A 19,216-nucleotide genomic window follows, 5' to 3' on the forward strand; every position below is an offset into this window, starting at 1 on the left:
CAAAACTGTAAATGCAATCAGGTGTGAGGCTGTATTTCCTTTGGACACATTCCAGCTTGTCACAAAATTACTTGACGATAGCCGTATTAAAAGCAGTTGCGCGTGCACGGTTTGTGGCCTCAGGTGATCTCAATGTTAAACTGCTATTCCGCTTGCGAAACCTTCTAGCCAATCTTTACCAGCCATCTTCTCACTCTGCCATTTTGTTGTTAGGTCTATTTTCAAGTTTACTGCATACTTGCAAGTAAGCTCTCTTGTTTGTTTAAGATTGAGCCCATAGAAAATCTTTGAACAAAAAAGGATATATTCAGTCAGAATATGTTCCTCTTCTGCTGTGAAGACAGTTTTGTGTTCTAGAGCATTATTACTGCTGCCACTGTTCAAAAAAATGTATTAGAGTTAGTCTGTTGATGCCAAAAGCTTTAGAGTCTTCACTTTTACTCTTGCCATTTAGCTGAACTTCCTGCATGGCATGCTGGGTCCTTTTGCGCTGTAACTCCATCTTCAAGTATTTCTTTCATAAGTCTTAGGCATCATTGATCTAGAAATAACAGTTATATGCTAAAGTTGCACAAAATGTAATCGTAATAGCTACTTCAAATCAGTAACTTGAGAATTTCTTAGCTTTATTCATTAAAGTTAGTTTGCCAACATATTTCAACGAAGATGGGGTAATATGTACAGTTGTCCAATTTCCCCAATTTTCTGCTGTCCATATTACCCTTCAATGCTGTTCAAAATAATTTAGTAAATATATTTCAAAATATTAAGATTTCTCCTCTCACGTTGCTGTTAGTAATTGTGCATATGCAATATTATATGAACAATAGGTTTCACATCATCAGCGTGTCTTATATCAGAAGAATCAACAGTTTTCTGTCATGCAAAATATTTACTTTAGAATGGTCAAAGGATGTTTTACTCACCATTCAGCTTGAAAATGTACAGATGTTGTCTACAACACAATGTGCTTGCTAAAACCGGAAATGAACCAATTTAACAAAGAAATTTAATGGACTCATGCAGTTTACAGTCAAATCCTTAAGAAGTCCATATTACCCTGCTGTTCATATTCCCCCATTCTACCTTATGTATATATATATGTACAGCATATATATATTTATATATATTTTTTTTAAACTCATGTCCCAGAATTTTATAAAAGAATTAAGTTGCATGCATGTGCATTGTGTGTGAAGTTGTTTTTTCTTTCACGGTTCAGCAATCATAACATAGTGTAATGAAATCTAATAGCCGCCGAGTTAATAATTGTTTTTAATTGTTCAATTTACAATGCATATTGTTTGTATATTAATAGTAGTATATTGGTGTATTGGTATTAAGTTGTGCTCATGAAATTATATGGACTACATTTTTGGTATATCATATTAACGATAGTATTGTTCGTTACTCGGAACACTGGCTATGACCAGCATGACCTTTAGTTAGTTTTATTCATGTCTGGGCAAGTTTTACCTTCAAGTGACTGTTATATAACGAGTTTGAATTGTATGGAGAGTAGTCCTCATTTGAACCTGGTTACGAGAAATAGGCTACACATCTTTTAGTCGCGACAAACAGCCTTATTTATTGATCCGTATTACCCGGAGACTACTCGGACCAGGCATATGTTTCAAGGGCACAGAGCCGGGCTATGTTAGATTAGCTGGGCCATTGTCTGGACTGCATAAGCGGATTCGTAGTCAGCATAATGATAGTAACAGATGGTAATGGACTAAGAGCAGGTTTGAAAGCTGCTGCCTCAGCGACAGCCCCCAGACCTGAAACTCCATAAAAAACGGGAGAGATAGAAATGCATGGCAGGAAGTCCAAAGATTCATTTGACCAGCATAGCATTCATTTGACCAGTTACCCGGAAGGGTCAAACGGTAGCTTGAGCCATGTACAACGTACAGACAATTGGCAGTCGGGAGTAGACTGCCCTTCTATGGCACAACTGTCTGGCTGTCAGTGGCATGACTGTTTTGCTATTTCCGGAAAATTAAGTTTAAGGAGACTTGTGTGGTGAGCAAAGTTATCGAGGATGGGATTTTGAGAATGCCTTTCCTCGTTGCTCACGGATGTCGGGCATACTTAGGTCAGCCCACCATATCATCCAGGACTTGGTACTGCATAGATTGCTATGTGGAAGATCTGTATTGCAGGGGGAAGTGAGAGGTCATGTCCGGAAAAATAATAGGAACAAGAGAACCAGGAAAAATGAAGGGATTACTTTTCCTCATTGCCCACAAATGCCAGGTGGGCTTTGGCCAGCCCACCATAATTTTCTAGGACTTGGTACTGCTTTGCATAGATCGCTCTGGGCGATTGCTATGGCACAAGGTTCAGTTAGTCAGAAGCATGAGGTAGAGCAGGCCATACCAGAAAGAGGGCTTACAGAGCCAGAAGCTGTACTACCCAGACAGGAGGTCCCTGTGGGTGACTCCCCTGATGTTGTTTACCCAGATCACCGACTATAGTTGGCATGGCTTTTAGTTAGTTTTATCCGTATCCTGGCAAGTTTTGCTCGTAAGGACTGTAAATATAAGGAGCCCGAATTGTTCAGAAGGCAGTACTGTGTTGGACCTTGGCACGATAAATACACACCTTTTAGTTACCGCAGTCTCATTTATTGATTTGGATTACACGGAGACTGCTCAGATACGACTCCGGTATCTGTTTCAAGGACACAGAGCTGGGCTACATTGGATTAGATGGGCCGTTGTCTGAACTGCATAAGCGAACTCGGTAGCCAGCATAATCAATAGTAATAGATGGCAATGGACCGAGAGTAGGTGTGAAGGCAGCTGCCCCGGCGACCTTAAAAATAACATATGTTTAGCTGTTAAAGCTAGAACAAAATCATGAAGCTAAACTAACATTAACTTAAATAGAAATTTATCTAACAGGTAAAAACATACAATTAATATAATAATTAATAATTTTTTTGTACAGTATTATTATTTTCGACTACATGATTTGGGTTTTCGACTAATAGTCCAAAGTTTTTGACCAAGACTACACATTTCGATGGAAAGCTTGAATTTCAACAAATGGCTTTTCTGCAAATGTGTATTTTGGTCAATAGAATTTCGGCAAATTTGCCATGAACCATATTTTATATGTGCTTTTTTGTCAACTTCAAAAATTTCTTTATATGTTAAAAACATAGTTGATATAAACAACTAAAACAAATCTCTCAATAAGTGACTCGAATATGTGGTGAATCAAATAATGTCATCTTTAATCATAATAATTATAAATAAACTATTAGAAGTTAGAAATTAATTAGACAATCATAATTTCATCATTATCTTTCATGAAAGTGAGCTTCTTGTTGGGTACAGTGATCCGATTGTTTCGGATGTTTTCACAAATATGGATGTAATCAAATACTAGAAAAATGTGTCTGTTGATGGCCTCCATGAAAACCTTTTCAGGACCACCGAATCTTTTGTAAACAGACACATTTGTTGCACAATTGTCGCATACACACACTACCACTGTCTCCAGCATTTAAAACAGCCAAAAGTGCATTGAATAAGAGCTCTTTCAGCTGATGTGCATTTAGTTTCGCCACACCAGGATTCGTCAATACCCAGGATATATTTTGATCCTCCATAATGACAGACTACCTCAAACACCATAGCATGGGTTGTAAGGGTTTCAGCACCCGCATCATCATTTTCATTCTGAGCATATCCCACCACTTGGCCACCTGAATATCTCAAGGTTTTCATTAGCTTGATTTCATCATAAAGTGAATTTATGAGACGTTGCTGAGGCAAAAGTTTCTCGAGGAGAGCTTACAGGTTCTCAGCATGGAGTGAATGTGACATTAGCTTCTTTACGTAGTTTGAACGAGGCAAAAGAATTGATTCAGATTTTCGAATCATTCTGTATGTTGCTGGTGAGATATTGTAAATATCTGCTGCTAGAATGTACATATGCATATCAAAGCGGCGTCGTGTTGGTTGTGACAGAAGAAGTTGCAGTTGGTCATAAAGAAGCTGGTAGCGTGGCAAGTCAGTGCAACTCATGTGACTGAGCTCTTCACGCGCACACTCGAGGAAGTCTGCATCTTTTAGCTCGTAGCCTTTTAAGCACTCAACTATCTTATCCAGCTGAGGCCATCTGCTTATCAAACTATTTTTTGAAAGCAACATGGCATTGTTTTTGTGAAATAGGGCTTTGCTACATTGTACATGTTGGAAATGCAAATAGAAAGTCACAGACCTACCTTTTGAGTCCGTTTATGAAAGGTAAAGGTCTTCGCCATCTTGAATCATAATGTGATCTTTGCCAAAGCGTGTGTGTAAACCTGAGACAAAAAAGGGAAAGTTGCCGATTCTATCTGAAGCTTCAAGACGCTGTACCTGTAAGTCAGCTTCAGCTGAAGTTGATGTGCGGTCTTTAGGTTGCTGCTGTTTCATTCAAGACTGGGAAATATTCTGGAAAATAGATGGGTCTGAGAAGAACGCTTTCCATCTCTTGGTGTTACCCAATCACTGTCGACATGGCGCTCACAAATGTAAATATTTTTATATTGAGAATTTGAGCACGAGTATTGGGTAGTGCATCTAACCAACAGTCTTTTTCGTCTTGTTTTGTGGGTAGTGACGCAACCCTGGTATACGGCTCTCTTCTGTAGTTGCTTCTGCAGCCAAATACGCTGCACATCTTAGGCATTTTTATTGCTTGAATCCCCTATGCTTTGCACTGCAAAAAAGAAAGATTAAAGAAAGATTGGATGATTTTTTATCTACAATTTAGTCATCAAGGTTTTGCATACTTTTTCAATAACACGAGGGAGGTTTCACGAAATGCCCGACCTTTTCCCGGTCTGGAAAACAGGTTTTATAATTCTTTACTTATTCCCTACTTTTCCGACTGTGTTAGAACCCTAGAATAGTATAAAAAAGGCCAAAGTTTAAATTGTTCTTTTTTATGAATCTAGCACCCTAGTTCCAAGCCCGAGCAGCACAGTGTGCAGTCCTTTTTAAGGAGTCTATGCTTACTCCAATGTAAGAATATGACAGACACTTACTCCAACGTAAGTATATGACACACCCTTACTCCACCGTAAGTATATGGCACATACTTACGGTGGAGTAAGCAAGCATATTACACACACTTACCCCGATGTAAGTATATGACACACACTTACTCCAATGTAAGTATATGTCACACATTTACTCCGACATAAGTGTATGACACATACTTACTCCAACGTAAGTATATCACACACACTTACTCCAACACATAGTTTTCCTAACTCATATTTGAATATTTCTTGTTTAGTGAACTGTTTGTTTGAAAGAATCTCTGTATTGGAGCATTTTTTATTGCTCAGAGCTTGTGAAAACTTCATTTTCTGTTTAACTAAGCTAATTTGGTCAATCAACCGTCATGTTACCTTATCATTTTGCTCAAAACAAATAAATAATATCAAAACACAGTCGCAAGTAGCTAATTGTGTTACACCTTTTATTTGCCACTGTAATGGCATACAGCATGCGCTAGTATTTACACGCAGTCTACTAAATTATCAAGCGTACAAATTGATGGAGCTCTGGTGCTTGAGCATGTGGATAGATGTTCTGAAATACAAATGGCACACGGAGAGGGAAATAAAGAACTGATTATATTTTTGACAGTATTGCCAGCGAGTAGTGTTAGATGAGCTTTTGAAGGTTCGCTAGCTGTTGGATTTCAAGCTACTTGTGCGCTGAAATATACTGCTTCAAAATATTATAGGAGCTCATATTAAAACTATTAAAGTTTTATCTAAGCATCAATATGTTAGCTGACTCGGTATTTCTAAGAAGAAAAAGGAAATCGTTATGGGTGATGATCAAGTGTCCAATTTTATTAAATGTCTCTCAAAAATCTATATTTTCATGCAATTGACTTCTTATTTATCGTAACTTAAAAGTTCTAATGATTGGCTGATATTACTCTCCGATGCAACATACGAGTAACAAGTGAGTTGGTAGATTTTGGTGATACTGCAATTTATCAAAACTTCAGAGTCTAACCGATACATGGTGAAATGCTTAGCTCTTACCGTAACAAATTCCCTACAATGAAATCAACATGTCCAAGGAAAAATATTCAAAAAGTTTTTGTGCTTTGCTATATATCTAATTTTATTGTTTATTGATTCTCATAAAATTTTATGGATTAAGCTGGAAATTAGTACTGGCTAAATATCATATTTGTCTGAGTAAGGTCTATTTGAATTTCAAGTTACGACAACTTGTGTTTTCCTGGGAGAGTATAGATGTACATGTAATCTGAATTGGCTGATCATGCTAACTTCTGGATATTATTATAAGCCATAACAAAAGATTTTGTAAACTACTCCCACAAAAAATAATGGATTATTTTTGGTCTGAATAGGTAAGCTTATATTTTAACCACTATTTTAATCTATCAGCCAGTGTAACTGCATTGCAATTGCCTTCATACAGCAAAACAGTTAGAATGCTGCGTGAAAAACTACCACTGGGGGAAGGAGGGATCCACGAGCAAGGTTGCCCAGTTTGCGAAAGCTGGGTCTGAGGAGTTCACCATTGAGGAGTCTCAGATGTATGCGGAAGTAAGCATAATTCTCATTATACATGTATATATACTAGGTGAATGCCCGGCGTTGCCTTGGTAATAAAAAAGACAGGAAACTTATTTAATTGACATACACAACATTTACCATTCTAACTTTTAAACTTCATATCATGAGTGTTTTTATTCAGTGCAAATAAATTAATAGAAGAAATCAGCAATGAGTTCTAGGAAGGGTATAAAAAAGATTAATGTTGCTGCAGGAGCTCGTTACTGGTACAGATACTGGTACCTCTCGATACAAATGGTACAAACGTAAAAATGAGATATCGGACTTTCTTTGTCTGATGCTTTGTCTGACCAAACTGAGAGAGAATGTAGAGGCGCTTCCTACTCCAGACAATACAATCGTTCGTGTAAAAAGCATTAGCTTTTATAGATTGACCGAAATTGGGAATGATTGTTACGGCACATTTGAAGTTGAAATGGCACATTTGAAAATTACAAATTAAAAATATAGCCGATGGTAAAAACGCTTTAAAAAATAATTTTTTTAATAAAAACAATCCCAAAAGATTATATTAATTAATAAGAAAAAGTACATGTTTAGCGTTTGCAATCGCGATAAGGATAGATAGAGCGTTGAATGATAAGAACTGCTTAGTCTAGTGGTTACGCGTGCTTATTAGTAGACTTGTGGTTTGAATGTAGCGAGTTCAAATCCAGTACAAAGGTTGTTTTTTGTTGCTGTAACCTTATCGCTATAACTGAACAGACAAACGACCGACAGATAAACACAGAGATTCATATATTTAGATTTGGTTCAGTTATCTCAGAACTTACGGATAAATATCTTACAGTTTGTGCTTTTGAAATGTCATTGTAGCTTTGGATGGGTACACTGGCGACAGGACCTGCAGTTGTCTTTAAATGTCATTGTAGCTTTGGATGGGTACACTGGTGACAGGACCTGCAGTTGTCTTTAACCCTTTCGCAAACAAATTTTCAGGCCTAATCAGACCCCCTGGGCGAATTAATTTTCCAGAAAATCAATTTCTTTTAAAAGGTTTATACACTCTTTTGTATGTTATTGTGTGCATATATCTATGTATAAACATGCATATGTATATATGTATATTTCCAGATGTATATATATATATCTGTATATTATAAATGAATAAAAATGTATAACATAAAAATATTTATATATGTAGATCTACCAAGATAAATATATATATTGTATTTTTTTTTATGATACAAATGTACACTTTAATAAGCACAATTTCTGTATAATATATCCAAAAGCATTCTCCTTTACAAAGCCCTACATCACAGTTTTTGCACCATGTGCTTATTCTTGTCTTTTTGTACCAATCACACAGCATCTACTGGAGTAAATACTGGACCTGTCACTACTACAAACTGATGAATGGTTGGAGATTTATCTCTTTTTATATTGGTAATATTCTTCCAGGCACTGGCATCACCCCACCCACCTCATCATCACTACTGCTACTAGCTTTTTCATCAATATCACTTCCAGATGTAAAATAATTACAATCACAATTTGAGCCTGATTCATTGTCATCTCTGGCTACTAAATCTAAAAAGTTACAGTCAGCTGTGATTCTTTTAGTAACTCCGGTACTAGTACTTGCTACATTAGAATAATCATGGAGGGTTCTCTTAGAAGTCATCATGACGATAAACTAAAATAAAACTCTCGAAGCTTTCAGTAAATAACGACTAAAACAGAACCAAAAAGAAAAATATAATTAAATTATTTATAGTGGTTTTCTAATTTTTTCGCAATTTTTATTTATTTATTACTGCTAAAAACATTCGTTTTGTGCAAATAAAAAATTTTTTTTAGAGGCTAACCGAAGCCAATATACCGTAGCTTGCTATCGATCAAAAAAGTAAACAAAAAAGGGCATTTAGCTAACCAAAAGCCGCAATAAAAGAAATATGTTTCTATGGCGAAAAAAATGTCGCTCTGCCCATTTGAAGGAGTATCGCAAAGCGACAAACATGTCGCTTTGCCCGCGAAAGGGTTAAATGTCATTGCAGCTTTGGATGGGTACGCTGGCAACAGGACCTGCAGTTATCTTTAAATTTCATTGCAGCTTTGGATGGGTACACTGGCGACACGACCTGCAGTTGTCTTTAAATGTCATTGCAGCTTTGGATGGGTACGCTGGCGACAGGACCTGCAGTTATCTTTAAATTTCATTGCAGCTTTGGATGGGTACACTCGCAACAGGACCTGCAGTTGTGAAACCAAAAGGTATTCTCCTGCCTGATTATATCGCTAAAAATCCATCGTGTTTGGGCAAAACTATATTGGATGGTTTCAACGAAGCCCTACCATTCCTGTTCAAGGTTTTAAGTGTGAACAAGTCTTTATCAATCCAAGCTCATCCTAATAAGGTAATATGTCCATTACACCAAATCTTTGATGGTATATGTATCACAAGGAGAACCCTAGCTCATCCTGATAGGGTAAATACATGTATGTCTATTACACTAACTCTTTGATAGTTTATGTATGACAAGCAGAACCCTATCTCATTTATGTATGACGTAGAGTAGAAAATCCAAGTTCAGCATGTTCATCCGTCATCGTGTTCACGTGTCATCGTGTTCAAGTGTCATCGTGTGCACGTGTCATCGTGTGCACGGGTCATCGTGTTCACGTGTCATCGTGTTCACGTGTCATCGTGTTCACGTGTCATCGTGTTCACGTGTCATTGTGTGCACGTGTCATCATTTTCACGTGTCATCGTGTTCACGTGTCATCGTGTTCACGTGTCATCGTGTTCACGTGTCATCGTGCTCACGTGTTCACGTGTCATCGTGTTCACATGTCATCATGTTCACGTGTCATCGTGTTCACGTGTCATCATGTTCACGTGTCATCGTGTTCACGTGTCATCGTGTTCATGCTTTGTCATGTTCATGTGGTATCATGTTCTTACGTTGTTATGTTGATATGATAATCATTGGATTGTCAGGGAAAAACAGCAAATTGAATGTATAATTCTATTGCCACCATTCTACAAGTGGAGTATAAAAATACAATTATTGTATTACCTGTTCAGATAGCATGTGATCACAGAGTTACAGGTTACAAATGATCACATCCACATGTCATATTTCAAGAGATGTATAACAATCGTTCAACTGTACTAGACACTTACCTTAGTCTGTTGTATGACCTTATTACCTTACTAGACACTTACCTTAGTCTGTTGTATGACCTTATTACCTTACTAGACACTTACCTTAGTCTGTTGTATGACCTTATTACCATACGGGACACTTACCTTAGTCTGTTGTATGACTTTATTACCTTACTAGACACTTACCTTAGTCTGTTTGTTGGCTGTAGAAACATGCCGAAGAACTAAACAGGAAGTTCCCAGACATATACAAGGATTCTAACCATAAGCCAGAGATGGCACTCGCTCTCACTGACTTTGAGGGCATGTGTGGCTTCCGTCCCTTCTCTGAGCTCCAAATTTATGTTAAGGGTAAGATTTATCTTCGTTTGTCAAAGCATTATCTGATATTCAGCTGAGAGCAATACAGCAATAATCTTGGCTTCGACCAGATATTACCACTTGTCAAAAAAGGGACTTTGAAAGATCTCGACAAACTGTAACCATTAAACCTGGTTTTATCTATTGCAACAGTAGATCGCTTGGATGCTATCTGACATTGCCTATTGTCAGATCACTTATTGAGCTCTAGCTAATACATATATGTATACTTATGTTTGTTCTAGTTATAATAATTGTACACTAATATGATGTATACTTATGTTTGTTCTAGTTATAATAATTGTACACTAATATGATGTATACTTATGTTTGCTCTAGTTATAATAATTGTACACTAATATGATGTATACTTATGTTTGCTCTAGTTATAATAATTGTACACTAATATGATGTATACTTATGTTTGCTCTAGTTATAATAATTGTACACTAATATGATGTATACTTATGTTTGCTCTAGTTATAATAATTGTACACTAATATGATGTATACTTATGTTTGTTCTAGTTATAATAATTGTACACTAATATGATGTATACTTATGTTTGTTCTAGTTATAATAATTGTACACTAATATGATGTATACTTATGTTTGTTCTAGTTATAATAATTGTACACTAATATGATGTATACTTATGTTTGCTCTAGTTATAATAATTGTACACTAATATGATGTATACTTATGTTTGTTCTAGTTATAATAATTGTACACTAATATGATGTATACTTATGTTTGCTCTAGTTATAATAATTGTACACTAATATGATGTATACTTATGTTTGTTCTAGTTATAATAATTGTACACTAATATGATGTATACTTATGCTCTAGTTATAATAATTGTACACTAATATGATGTATACTTATGTTTGCTCTAGTTATAATAATTGTACACTAATATGATGTATACTTATGTTTGCTCTAGTTATAATAATTGTACACTAATATGATGTATACTTATGTTTGTTCTAGTTATAATAATTGTACACTAATATGATGTATACTTATGCTCTAGTTATAATAATTGTACACTAATATGATGTATACTTATGCTCTAGTTATAATAATTGTACACTAATATGATGTATACTTATGCTCTAGTTATAATAATTGTACACTAATATGATGTATACTTATGTTTGCTCTAGTTATAATAATTGTACACTAATATGATGTATACTTATGTTTGTTCTAGTTATAATAATTGTACACTAATATGATGTATACTTATGTTTGTTCTAGTTATAATAATTGTACACTAATATGATGTATACTTATGTTTGCTCTAGTTATAATAATTGTACACTAATATGATGTATACTTATGTTTGCTCTAGTTATAATAATTGTACACTAATATGATGTATACTTATGTTTGCTCTAGTTATAATAATTGTACACTAATATGATGTGTACTTATGTTTGCTCTAGTTATAATAATTGTACACTAATATGATGTATACTTATGTTTGTTCTAGTTATAATAATTGTACACTAATATGATGTATACTTATGTTTGTTCTAGTTATAATAATTGTACACTAATATGATGTATACTTATGTTTGTTCTAGTTATAATAATTGTACACTAATATGATGTATACTTATGTTTGCTCTAGTTATAATAATTGTACACTAATATGATGTATACTTATGTTTGTTCTAGTTATAATAATTGTACACTAATATGATGTATACTTATGTTTGCTCTAGTTATAATAATTGTACACTAATATGATGTATACTTATGTTTGTTCTAGTTATAATAATTGTACACTAATATGATGTATACTTATGCTCTAGTTATAATAATTGTACACTAATATGATGTATACTTATGTTTGCTCTAGTTATAATAATTGTACACTAATATGATGTATACTTATGTTTGCTCTAGTTATAATAATTGTACACTAATATGATGTATACTTATGTTTGTTCTAGTTATAATAATTGTACACTAATATGATGTATACTTATGCTCTAGTTATAATAATTGTACACTAATATGATGTATACTTATGCTCTAGTTATAATAATTGTACACTAATATGATGTATACTTATGCTCTAGTTATAATAATTGTACACTAATATGCCCGAATATAGTAGCAAAAGTTTTAAAGTTGTAATGTTTCCGTTTAAGAAATTTAACTTCAACGAAAAGTTGCAAGTAACTAACAGAAAACATTTTTTTGCGAAGCTTTTTTAATAGATCAATAATTCTTGTTTAAAAATATCCAAGTTTGTATTTGTTACACTACTTGAACCTACTCTTGTTGAGAGAAAGGGAATGGTCCACTCTTGTTGAGAGAAATGGAATGGCAGAGCTTCAGTCAGAATTGTATAAATGTGAAAATATCTCGCTAATAAGAAATTTGCGAATGTTTCACCTTTAAAAGCACAGCGAGTACGCTGTTGGTCGTTCTATTTCATATCTTCTATTATTAAATATGCAGCGACATAAACATGGCCATGACCTAACCTCTTTTATACATTAATCTCAAGTATATAAAGGCATACTTTATATCAATTTTAGCGGATGAACTGTTTAGCTGAGCATAGAAAACAAGCGTGTGAAAAATATCACGTGGTGTTGTCTACTCTTGCTAGATTAACTCCTTTGCAGATGAAGCAGGAGTTATATGCTATATAACTATATAGCACCTATATGCCGCTTTGAGCTATAGGTTCTAGTTACCGTAACTTCTCTATTAAGGGCTCATGAACAACTATAATGAAATATGCCTAGCCTACTTCTAGTGTGTCCGCTGTAAGGCACTCATTCCATTCTCATAGCCTCAGAACATTAACATATTTATTAAGATGTCAGACCATGGCTTTTACTTCTGCGAAGCCATGCATGCGCTTGCCCACTGATTACCCAACTTGCTAATCTTTATCAAACTTGGTGGTTGTCTTCTCTTCTGTACCACAATGAAGGCAAAACCTGTTATTTATAAGTAGCACGTTGAAATAATATAATTTCTTAAGCCAGCAGCTATTTGGGTATTTACAGTTTCATGTTTTGTACTTGTTTTTGCTCGTGACACAATTTTATTTCTGCAATTGCACACCTCGTTGTTGTGAACTTGCCTGCCTTCTGTGAGTGATCTTCACTTGTTAAATACAGTTTCATACATGCAGTCAGATTTTAACAAAACCACTAACATTTCTACAATTAAAATAGCACATGATTGGAATCGCAACGCTCATGGTGACCCCAATTACATCAGCCCTACAACGTAATGAATCCAAAAGCACCTTAACTGTAAACTTTGTACAGTTAATATCTTTTAATTTTTGCTTTTGTAAATTAATTGTTTCTGCATATCTTACTGAAAAACTTCTCCAGTTGACCAAAGAACCAGCTGCTTGACAATCTTCCATTTTATCAACCAAGTTTGTCACATCTGAGCCTGAATGAAAGATTAACATGCACACAGCATGTTTACATAAACACCTGTGCAATTGCAGGTGTTCCAGAATTGGCCATTGTGTTGGGAGAAGCTGCTGTTGAGTCTGTGATTTCGATAGATGTCAATGATGAGGGGGCCATCAAGGCCGCCCTCAAACAGGCATTCAGTTTTCTGATGAGGCAGGACAGTATGGTCATACTGGAACAGGTCATGACCCTTGTGGCCAGATTGGAGAGCCATCTCCCAGTCGACTGTTAGTATTCTCTGGTTTGGTGTCACTGCGAGTCAATATGATATATTGTATTTATGTACATTTATATGTATAAATGTATATCTACGGTGTGTAAATATTAAAAACTACATGAGGAACTTAAAGGGTAGTCACCGAGAGGCTACCACCTTTCTCTGGCTCATAATACATCAAGCAAGCTCGAATTTTTAAGATATTTTTAATTTTACGGCAAACAACACAAAGGCCAAAGTTCACCTTGCTTTATTTAGCTAGCAAACTAATTTATTTCATGGAGCAATCGCATGTCATCCATCTTCTGAAACTGAATACTTCAACTGTGGCTCACCCTTTCACTCATTCGCTTACCTAATCACTTATCACTTATCTGGTCATTGAATGGATAAATTAGCTTCTTTGAATCTGAACACTGCTGGCTGCACTTGATTTAACACGATGAATTCTTTAAAAAGGTTTTGAAGTTAAAAACCGTATTATAGCATTCCATTACTGGTGAGACGCTGCGTACAGACCATGAAAGGCATGATAGCTCTTTCTATAGGGTGTCAGTATGTCCTCTCCGTCATTATTTGCTTATTCTGTTTAATTTATAATATTCTGTAATATTCTTGTTACATGGCATCGAGTAGTCAATAGTGTGTATTTTATCACTATTTGTGTGTGTCTCACTCCTACAACTACTCACCAATATATGTGCCAATTCACTGTTTAAAATACTTTAGCTGTGACAGCTTATTGATATTTCTGTATTCTCCAAAATAGTAGCAAATATGTCTGGCATATTTAAACAACGAGAATAATAAATAAATGTAAGTATTAGTTGAACAAAACTTCGAGTCAAGAATAGAGCAGACAACTCCTACACACGAGAATAGAGCATCTCGAGACAGACTAACAGTCTAACACTGTGATGTCTCAACGTATTCCAGTAGGAAAAGCTGACAGTTAACCAGTCTGTGTTTCCCATTCGTGTTCCACAGCTTGAACTGTTGTATTTTTATAGCAATATTGATCCAGCACAGATCTTAACCAAATTACCTTTGCTTTGAGGGGTGTGACTGTACTATGAAGGATATCGTAAATAAATATTTGAATGTACTTGTGAATGCAAGGCTACATCTTTTGTCATAATTTTATGTGTATTTTTTCTGTTTCAGGCATAGAAGAGGAGCTGATGGAGCTTATCATTCGACTAAACAGCCAGTTCCCCGGAGATGTCGGTATATTTGCTGCCTTTTTTCTTAACCACATGAAACTCAAGCCTGGAGAAGCCATGTTTCTTGCTGCAAATCTTCCTCATGCTTACCTCAGTGGAGGTAAGTTTTTGTATTTTCATTAGCAGCTTTCAAAAAGGGGAATGCAAATTTTTTTCTGCTTTTTCAAATTCCTGCTGATGTATTTTATTGACAAGGTTTTCGTTAGTATTAACAGGTTTCTCTTTAGATGTAATAAGTTTCTCCTTTGGAATTACAAATTTCTTTTTAGTAATGACAAGTTTCTCATTTGCAGTAGGAACTTTCTCTTTTGCATTTGGAAGTTTCTCTTTTGCAGTAGGAAGTTTACCTTTTGCAGTAGGAAGTTTCTATTGCAGTAGGAATTTTCTCTCTTGCATTTGAAAGTTTCTCTTTTGCAGTAGGAAGTTTCTCTTTTGCAGTAGGAACTTTCTCTTTTGCATTTGGAAGTTTCTTTTTTGCAGTAGGAAGTTTATCTTTTGCAGTAGGAAGTTTCTCTATATGACTACACACTTTTTGAAGCCGTGACTAATTTATGTTCGTAGCGAAAGTTGGAAGTGACACTTTCTACGTAGAGACATCCTTTTCCTTTGGCAGGTTCTTCCCGAGTGCTTGATTTCCTTAGCATCAGTTTCGTTAGCTCAATGATTTAGCACTGTTGTTTTGGAAGAAATTACTGGGGAGGATAACTTTACTATTGTTGTTGTCATCTCTAATATTACTGGTTTATTCCTACGCACCTCAGCAAGTTAGTTGCCGCCTAACCTTTATAGGTCAACTGCAACACGCTGAATATGCCTTGCAGATCATGCGTCAAGTCCTGTTGTAGACTGCATTGAGTGTATGGCCACATCAGACAATGTCGTACGCGCTGGACTCACTCCTAAGTTCAAGGATGTTGATACCCTAGTTGAGATGTTAGATTACACTCCCCGTTCAAAGGAAGACAACCTCATGTCTCCATCTATCTCAGTGGATGATCCGTGTGTCAGGGTCTTTAAGCCACCTGTTCCTGACTTCGCTGTGCATGACATACAGGTGAGAACATACATAATCAGGTGGCGACTGGACACCTGCTCTGATGATACAGTTCGAGGTAACTTTGAGAAAACTTAGTAAACTGCCTCGCTGTCGAAAGTGTCAGATGGTGCTACAGGTCTGGGGGCTCCGACTGTACTTGGCCTTAGCGAAAATGGACCAAAAAAACATTACAGGTTAATTGACAGTATTTTAAATTTATATCTATTCATAATGATATAATCATTATATTTTAGTTTTCTGCAAGGATTTTGATGTTAGAACAAAAATCCTATTCTGGAGACAAAAATACTCGTGATGCAAGTTACAAGCTGTGATTTAAGGCAGTCATTTGTACGACAAAGTCCAGACTTGTGAATGTCTGGACTTGTCAACGCCGACAACTAGCCAAAGCATGAGACTGTTACATTTCTGTTGGCTGCCATGATACATTTATCCCATCTAATCACCATGCTACGTTGTTATAGTTACTCAGCATGGCAGATAATTATAAGGCAAGGTCCAATTCGGGTCAACATATACTGAAAAGGTCTGCATCATATTTGTACGTCCCATATTAACTTTCAAGCAGTCACTATAGAATTACACTGGTCAAGTTGTGGGTTCATTTTGTTGAATACGCTAGGAAGAAATTCTTCCTTCCCGTTAGTAGGAAATAGTAGTTGGTAGAAAATTTAAAAATCTGTCCACGATAGCTAGCTATGTTCAGAAGTCATCCATTTCAAATCTTTCAACACGTGCTTTGCTTTTTATAAAGATATCAAATGGACACTATTTAGATAATCTAGTTCAAATAACAAGTGATTTTAATATAATTATTATTGCTAATGCAGCTGTTTCTGGTCGATATCTTGTATAGATGATGATTCTTTCTGGCTCTTTTCATGGCTTGAAGATGCCGGTAAAGCCTGGTACAGTAGACGCTCACCTGGTACAGTAGACGCTCATATAATGTAAATAATTTGTTCCAGAAGCGTTTAGGTTATAGGGATTTCACGTTACAACTATAACAGCAGTAAAATACATGTAAATCCTTCCAAACTCAACCTTTTTGGGCATACAAAAAGGAAAAACTTGTCTTAACTTGGTTAATTTATGGGCTGTACCATAACTGCAGCAATATCAGTTTGCATCGACAACTTCTCTTCTTTTTGTGATCAATATCACTGGTTTTAAAGGCCATGATTGGAGGTAATTTTACAATGAGTTGACGGAGAGCGCACACTTTCAACGTTCATTTACAACAATTTGCTTATTTTTTCTAAACAGCAAAGTCTACTCCCCAAAGTAAAACTAATAACAAATATTTTATATGTCTACAAGAAAGCAAAACAAAATAGTTCACAAAAAGTGGTAATACCTGTTCGTCGTCTATCTGTATCCAAGGGTCAAGGTTAGGATAAAGGAGGTTTTTGACGTTACTCCAACTCGAGACAGTCAGATTGGTGGACCGACGCTGTAACACCTGCACCAATCGATCGCCTTTGTATTTATGAACAATGCACAGCTACTTATTCTATGATTTGTCGACACATCTGATGATCTATCACGGTGAACTAGTCGCTAAACTATACAACTTGCAAAAGCTGTATAGTTTAATAGGTATAACGTATACACACGTCATTTTTCTTTCGCAAGTGCGGAGAAATAGATTAACGTTCAAATCGAATTTGAAAACTCGCTCATCTTGGCACATTACGTTATATGGAATCGTTTATGTAGTAGGAAGCAAAAGCTTCACATAAGTTTTTTATGTTATCTGGAATTTATGTTATAGGAGAAATACGTTATAGGAGCGTCCACTGTATTTGGTCAAAATTATTCCAAAATAACCTCGATCTGTCGTGTTATCCGCTGCTGTTAATGCAATAAAAATTTGTGCTGTCAGTTAACCTTCACCTTCTCAACTTTTGTTTACTAAAAACAAAGATAAGTGTTCAGAAACACTCTAAAAGTCACTTTAACAGTAGATATATGCGCCAACACGAAATGAAACTTTTTATATAGTAGGTTCACTTGACCCTTTCACAGCCAAATAGTCTGCCAGGCACTAACAGTCTTGTTGCAGTATTAATACTTGTATTTCTCTGCTGGTCGTATTCTATAAATTGTTATTCGGTTGATTTGTGTATTTTAATTATGATATGGCTCTGACAAACTGTATCGTTGTAGCATTGATCTCTTCTGAAATTTATCCATATATGATAGAAATTTTTATTAATATCACAATAGGTTGGCCGCAAGAATATTCTGGTTTTACTAGACGGGTCTGAATTATCCCTCTTATATGAACTTATTTACAGAAATTTTTGTCCGATGTCATATTTTTGTGTCTACTTCGAGAAGCGACAGTTATTTTTTAATTCTGTTTTTAAATTTGATTTAATCAATTTTCATGAGACAACCAAACAATCATAGACTGAATCTTTCACACCTGGTTTAGCTCCAGCACCAGATTCGATATTTCTCTATCTTCTATGATGATTGTTGTTATGATCACCAATTTTTTTCAACAGACATTATAACCTGCAAGTTCATCATGTGGAGCCTTTTCTGGGTAGAGATACCACAAATATTTCTTTTACAGATTGAAGCTGAAAGGTCTTATGTCTTGAGTGAGGAGAAGAGTGCAAGTATAGTCATAGCAACAGAAGGTCAAGGTGATTTTTCAACCATTGGTAAAATTGGGCCAGGTCATGTGATATTTCTTCCAGCCAATGAGAGTTGTAGTGTGAAGACATCTAGTAACATGGTCTTATATAGAGCATTGTGTTTACCACAGGTTTAGTTTATTGTTTGTCTCTAACTTATTTCCTACTCTCTTTTTCTCTCTAACGCAACTTTCTAAGTAGTTTTATTGCATATAAAGTAGTTAGTTGTGACATATCAGTCATTAGCTGGGCACTTGATATCTTCATATTTGAATATATTTGAGTTAACTGCCAAGTTACCACTGCGGTTAGAGTTTCTAAAGAATTTTATATCATTATCTACTTTAGACATGCATTTATATTATGAACAAAACAGTAGTATATTTTGCTAAGATTTTTGGATGTGTCTGCCTTTCTGTTTAATCCCATTTTCTCATGAATTGATGTTCACACTATCCAGCTGTCTCACAACACCTGATGTTCACTAATAATAACGAAGGTATG

General features: G+C 35.5%; 1 protein-coding gene across 2 annotated transcripts in view; it reads left to right on the forward strand.

Moving 5' to 3' along the window:
- Positions 1 to 19,216, forward strand: part of LOC137405650 (mannose-6-phosphate isomerase-like) — a 34,568-nt gene extending 15,352 nt beyond the window's left edge. Inside the window, exons 1-8 of one of the 2 annotated variants that reach the window (XM_068091979.1) lie at positions 5,023 to 5,057; positions 6,482 to 6,601; positions 8,800 to 8,991; positions 9,953 to 10,094; positions 13,600 to 13,794; positions 14,949 to 15,107; positions 15,853 to 16,061; positions 18,649 to 19,216. In XM_068091979.1, the coding sequence (XP_067948080.1) occupies positions 6,590 to 6,601; positions 8,800 to 8,991; positions 9,953 to 10,094; positions 13,600 to 13,794; positions 14,949 to 15,107; positions 15,853 to 16,061; positions 18,649 to 18,849 (1,110 nt within the window). In that variant the 5' untranslated portion in view covers positions 5,023 to 5,057; positions 6,482 to 6,589 and the 3' untranslated portion in view covers positions 18,850 to 19,216. Of the gene's footprint in view, positions 1 to 5,022; positions 5,058 to 6,473; positions 6,602 to 8,799; positions 8,992 to 9,952; positions 10,095 to 13,599; positions 13,795 to 14,948; positions 15,108 to 15,852; positions 16,062 to 18,648 lie in introns of those variants that run through there. The other variant, XM_068091977.1, reaches the window with a different exon arrangement.

Source organism: Watersipora subatra, chromosome 10 (assembly GCF_963576615.1).
Source record: "Watersipora subatra chromosome 10, tzWatSuba1.1, whole genome shotgun sequence".
In the NCBI taxonomy this organism is placed as follows: Eukaryota; Metazoa; Bryozoa; class Gymnolaemata; order Cheilostomatida; family Watersiporidae; genus Watersipora; species Watersipora subatra.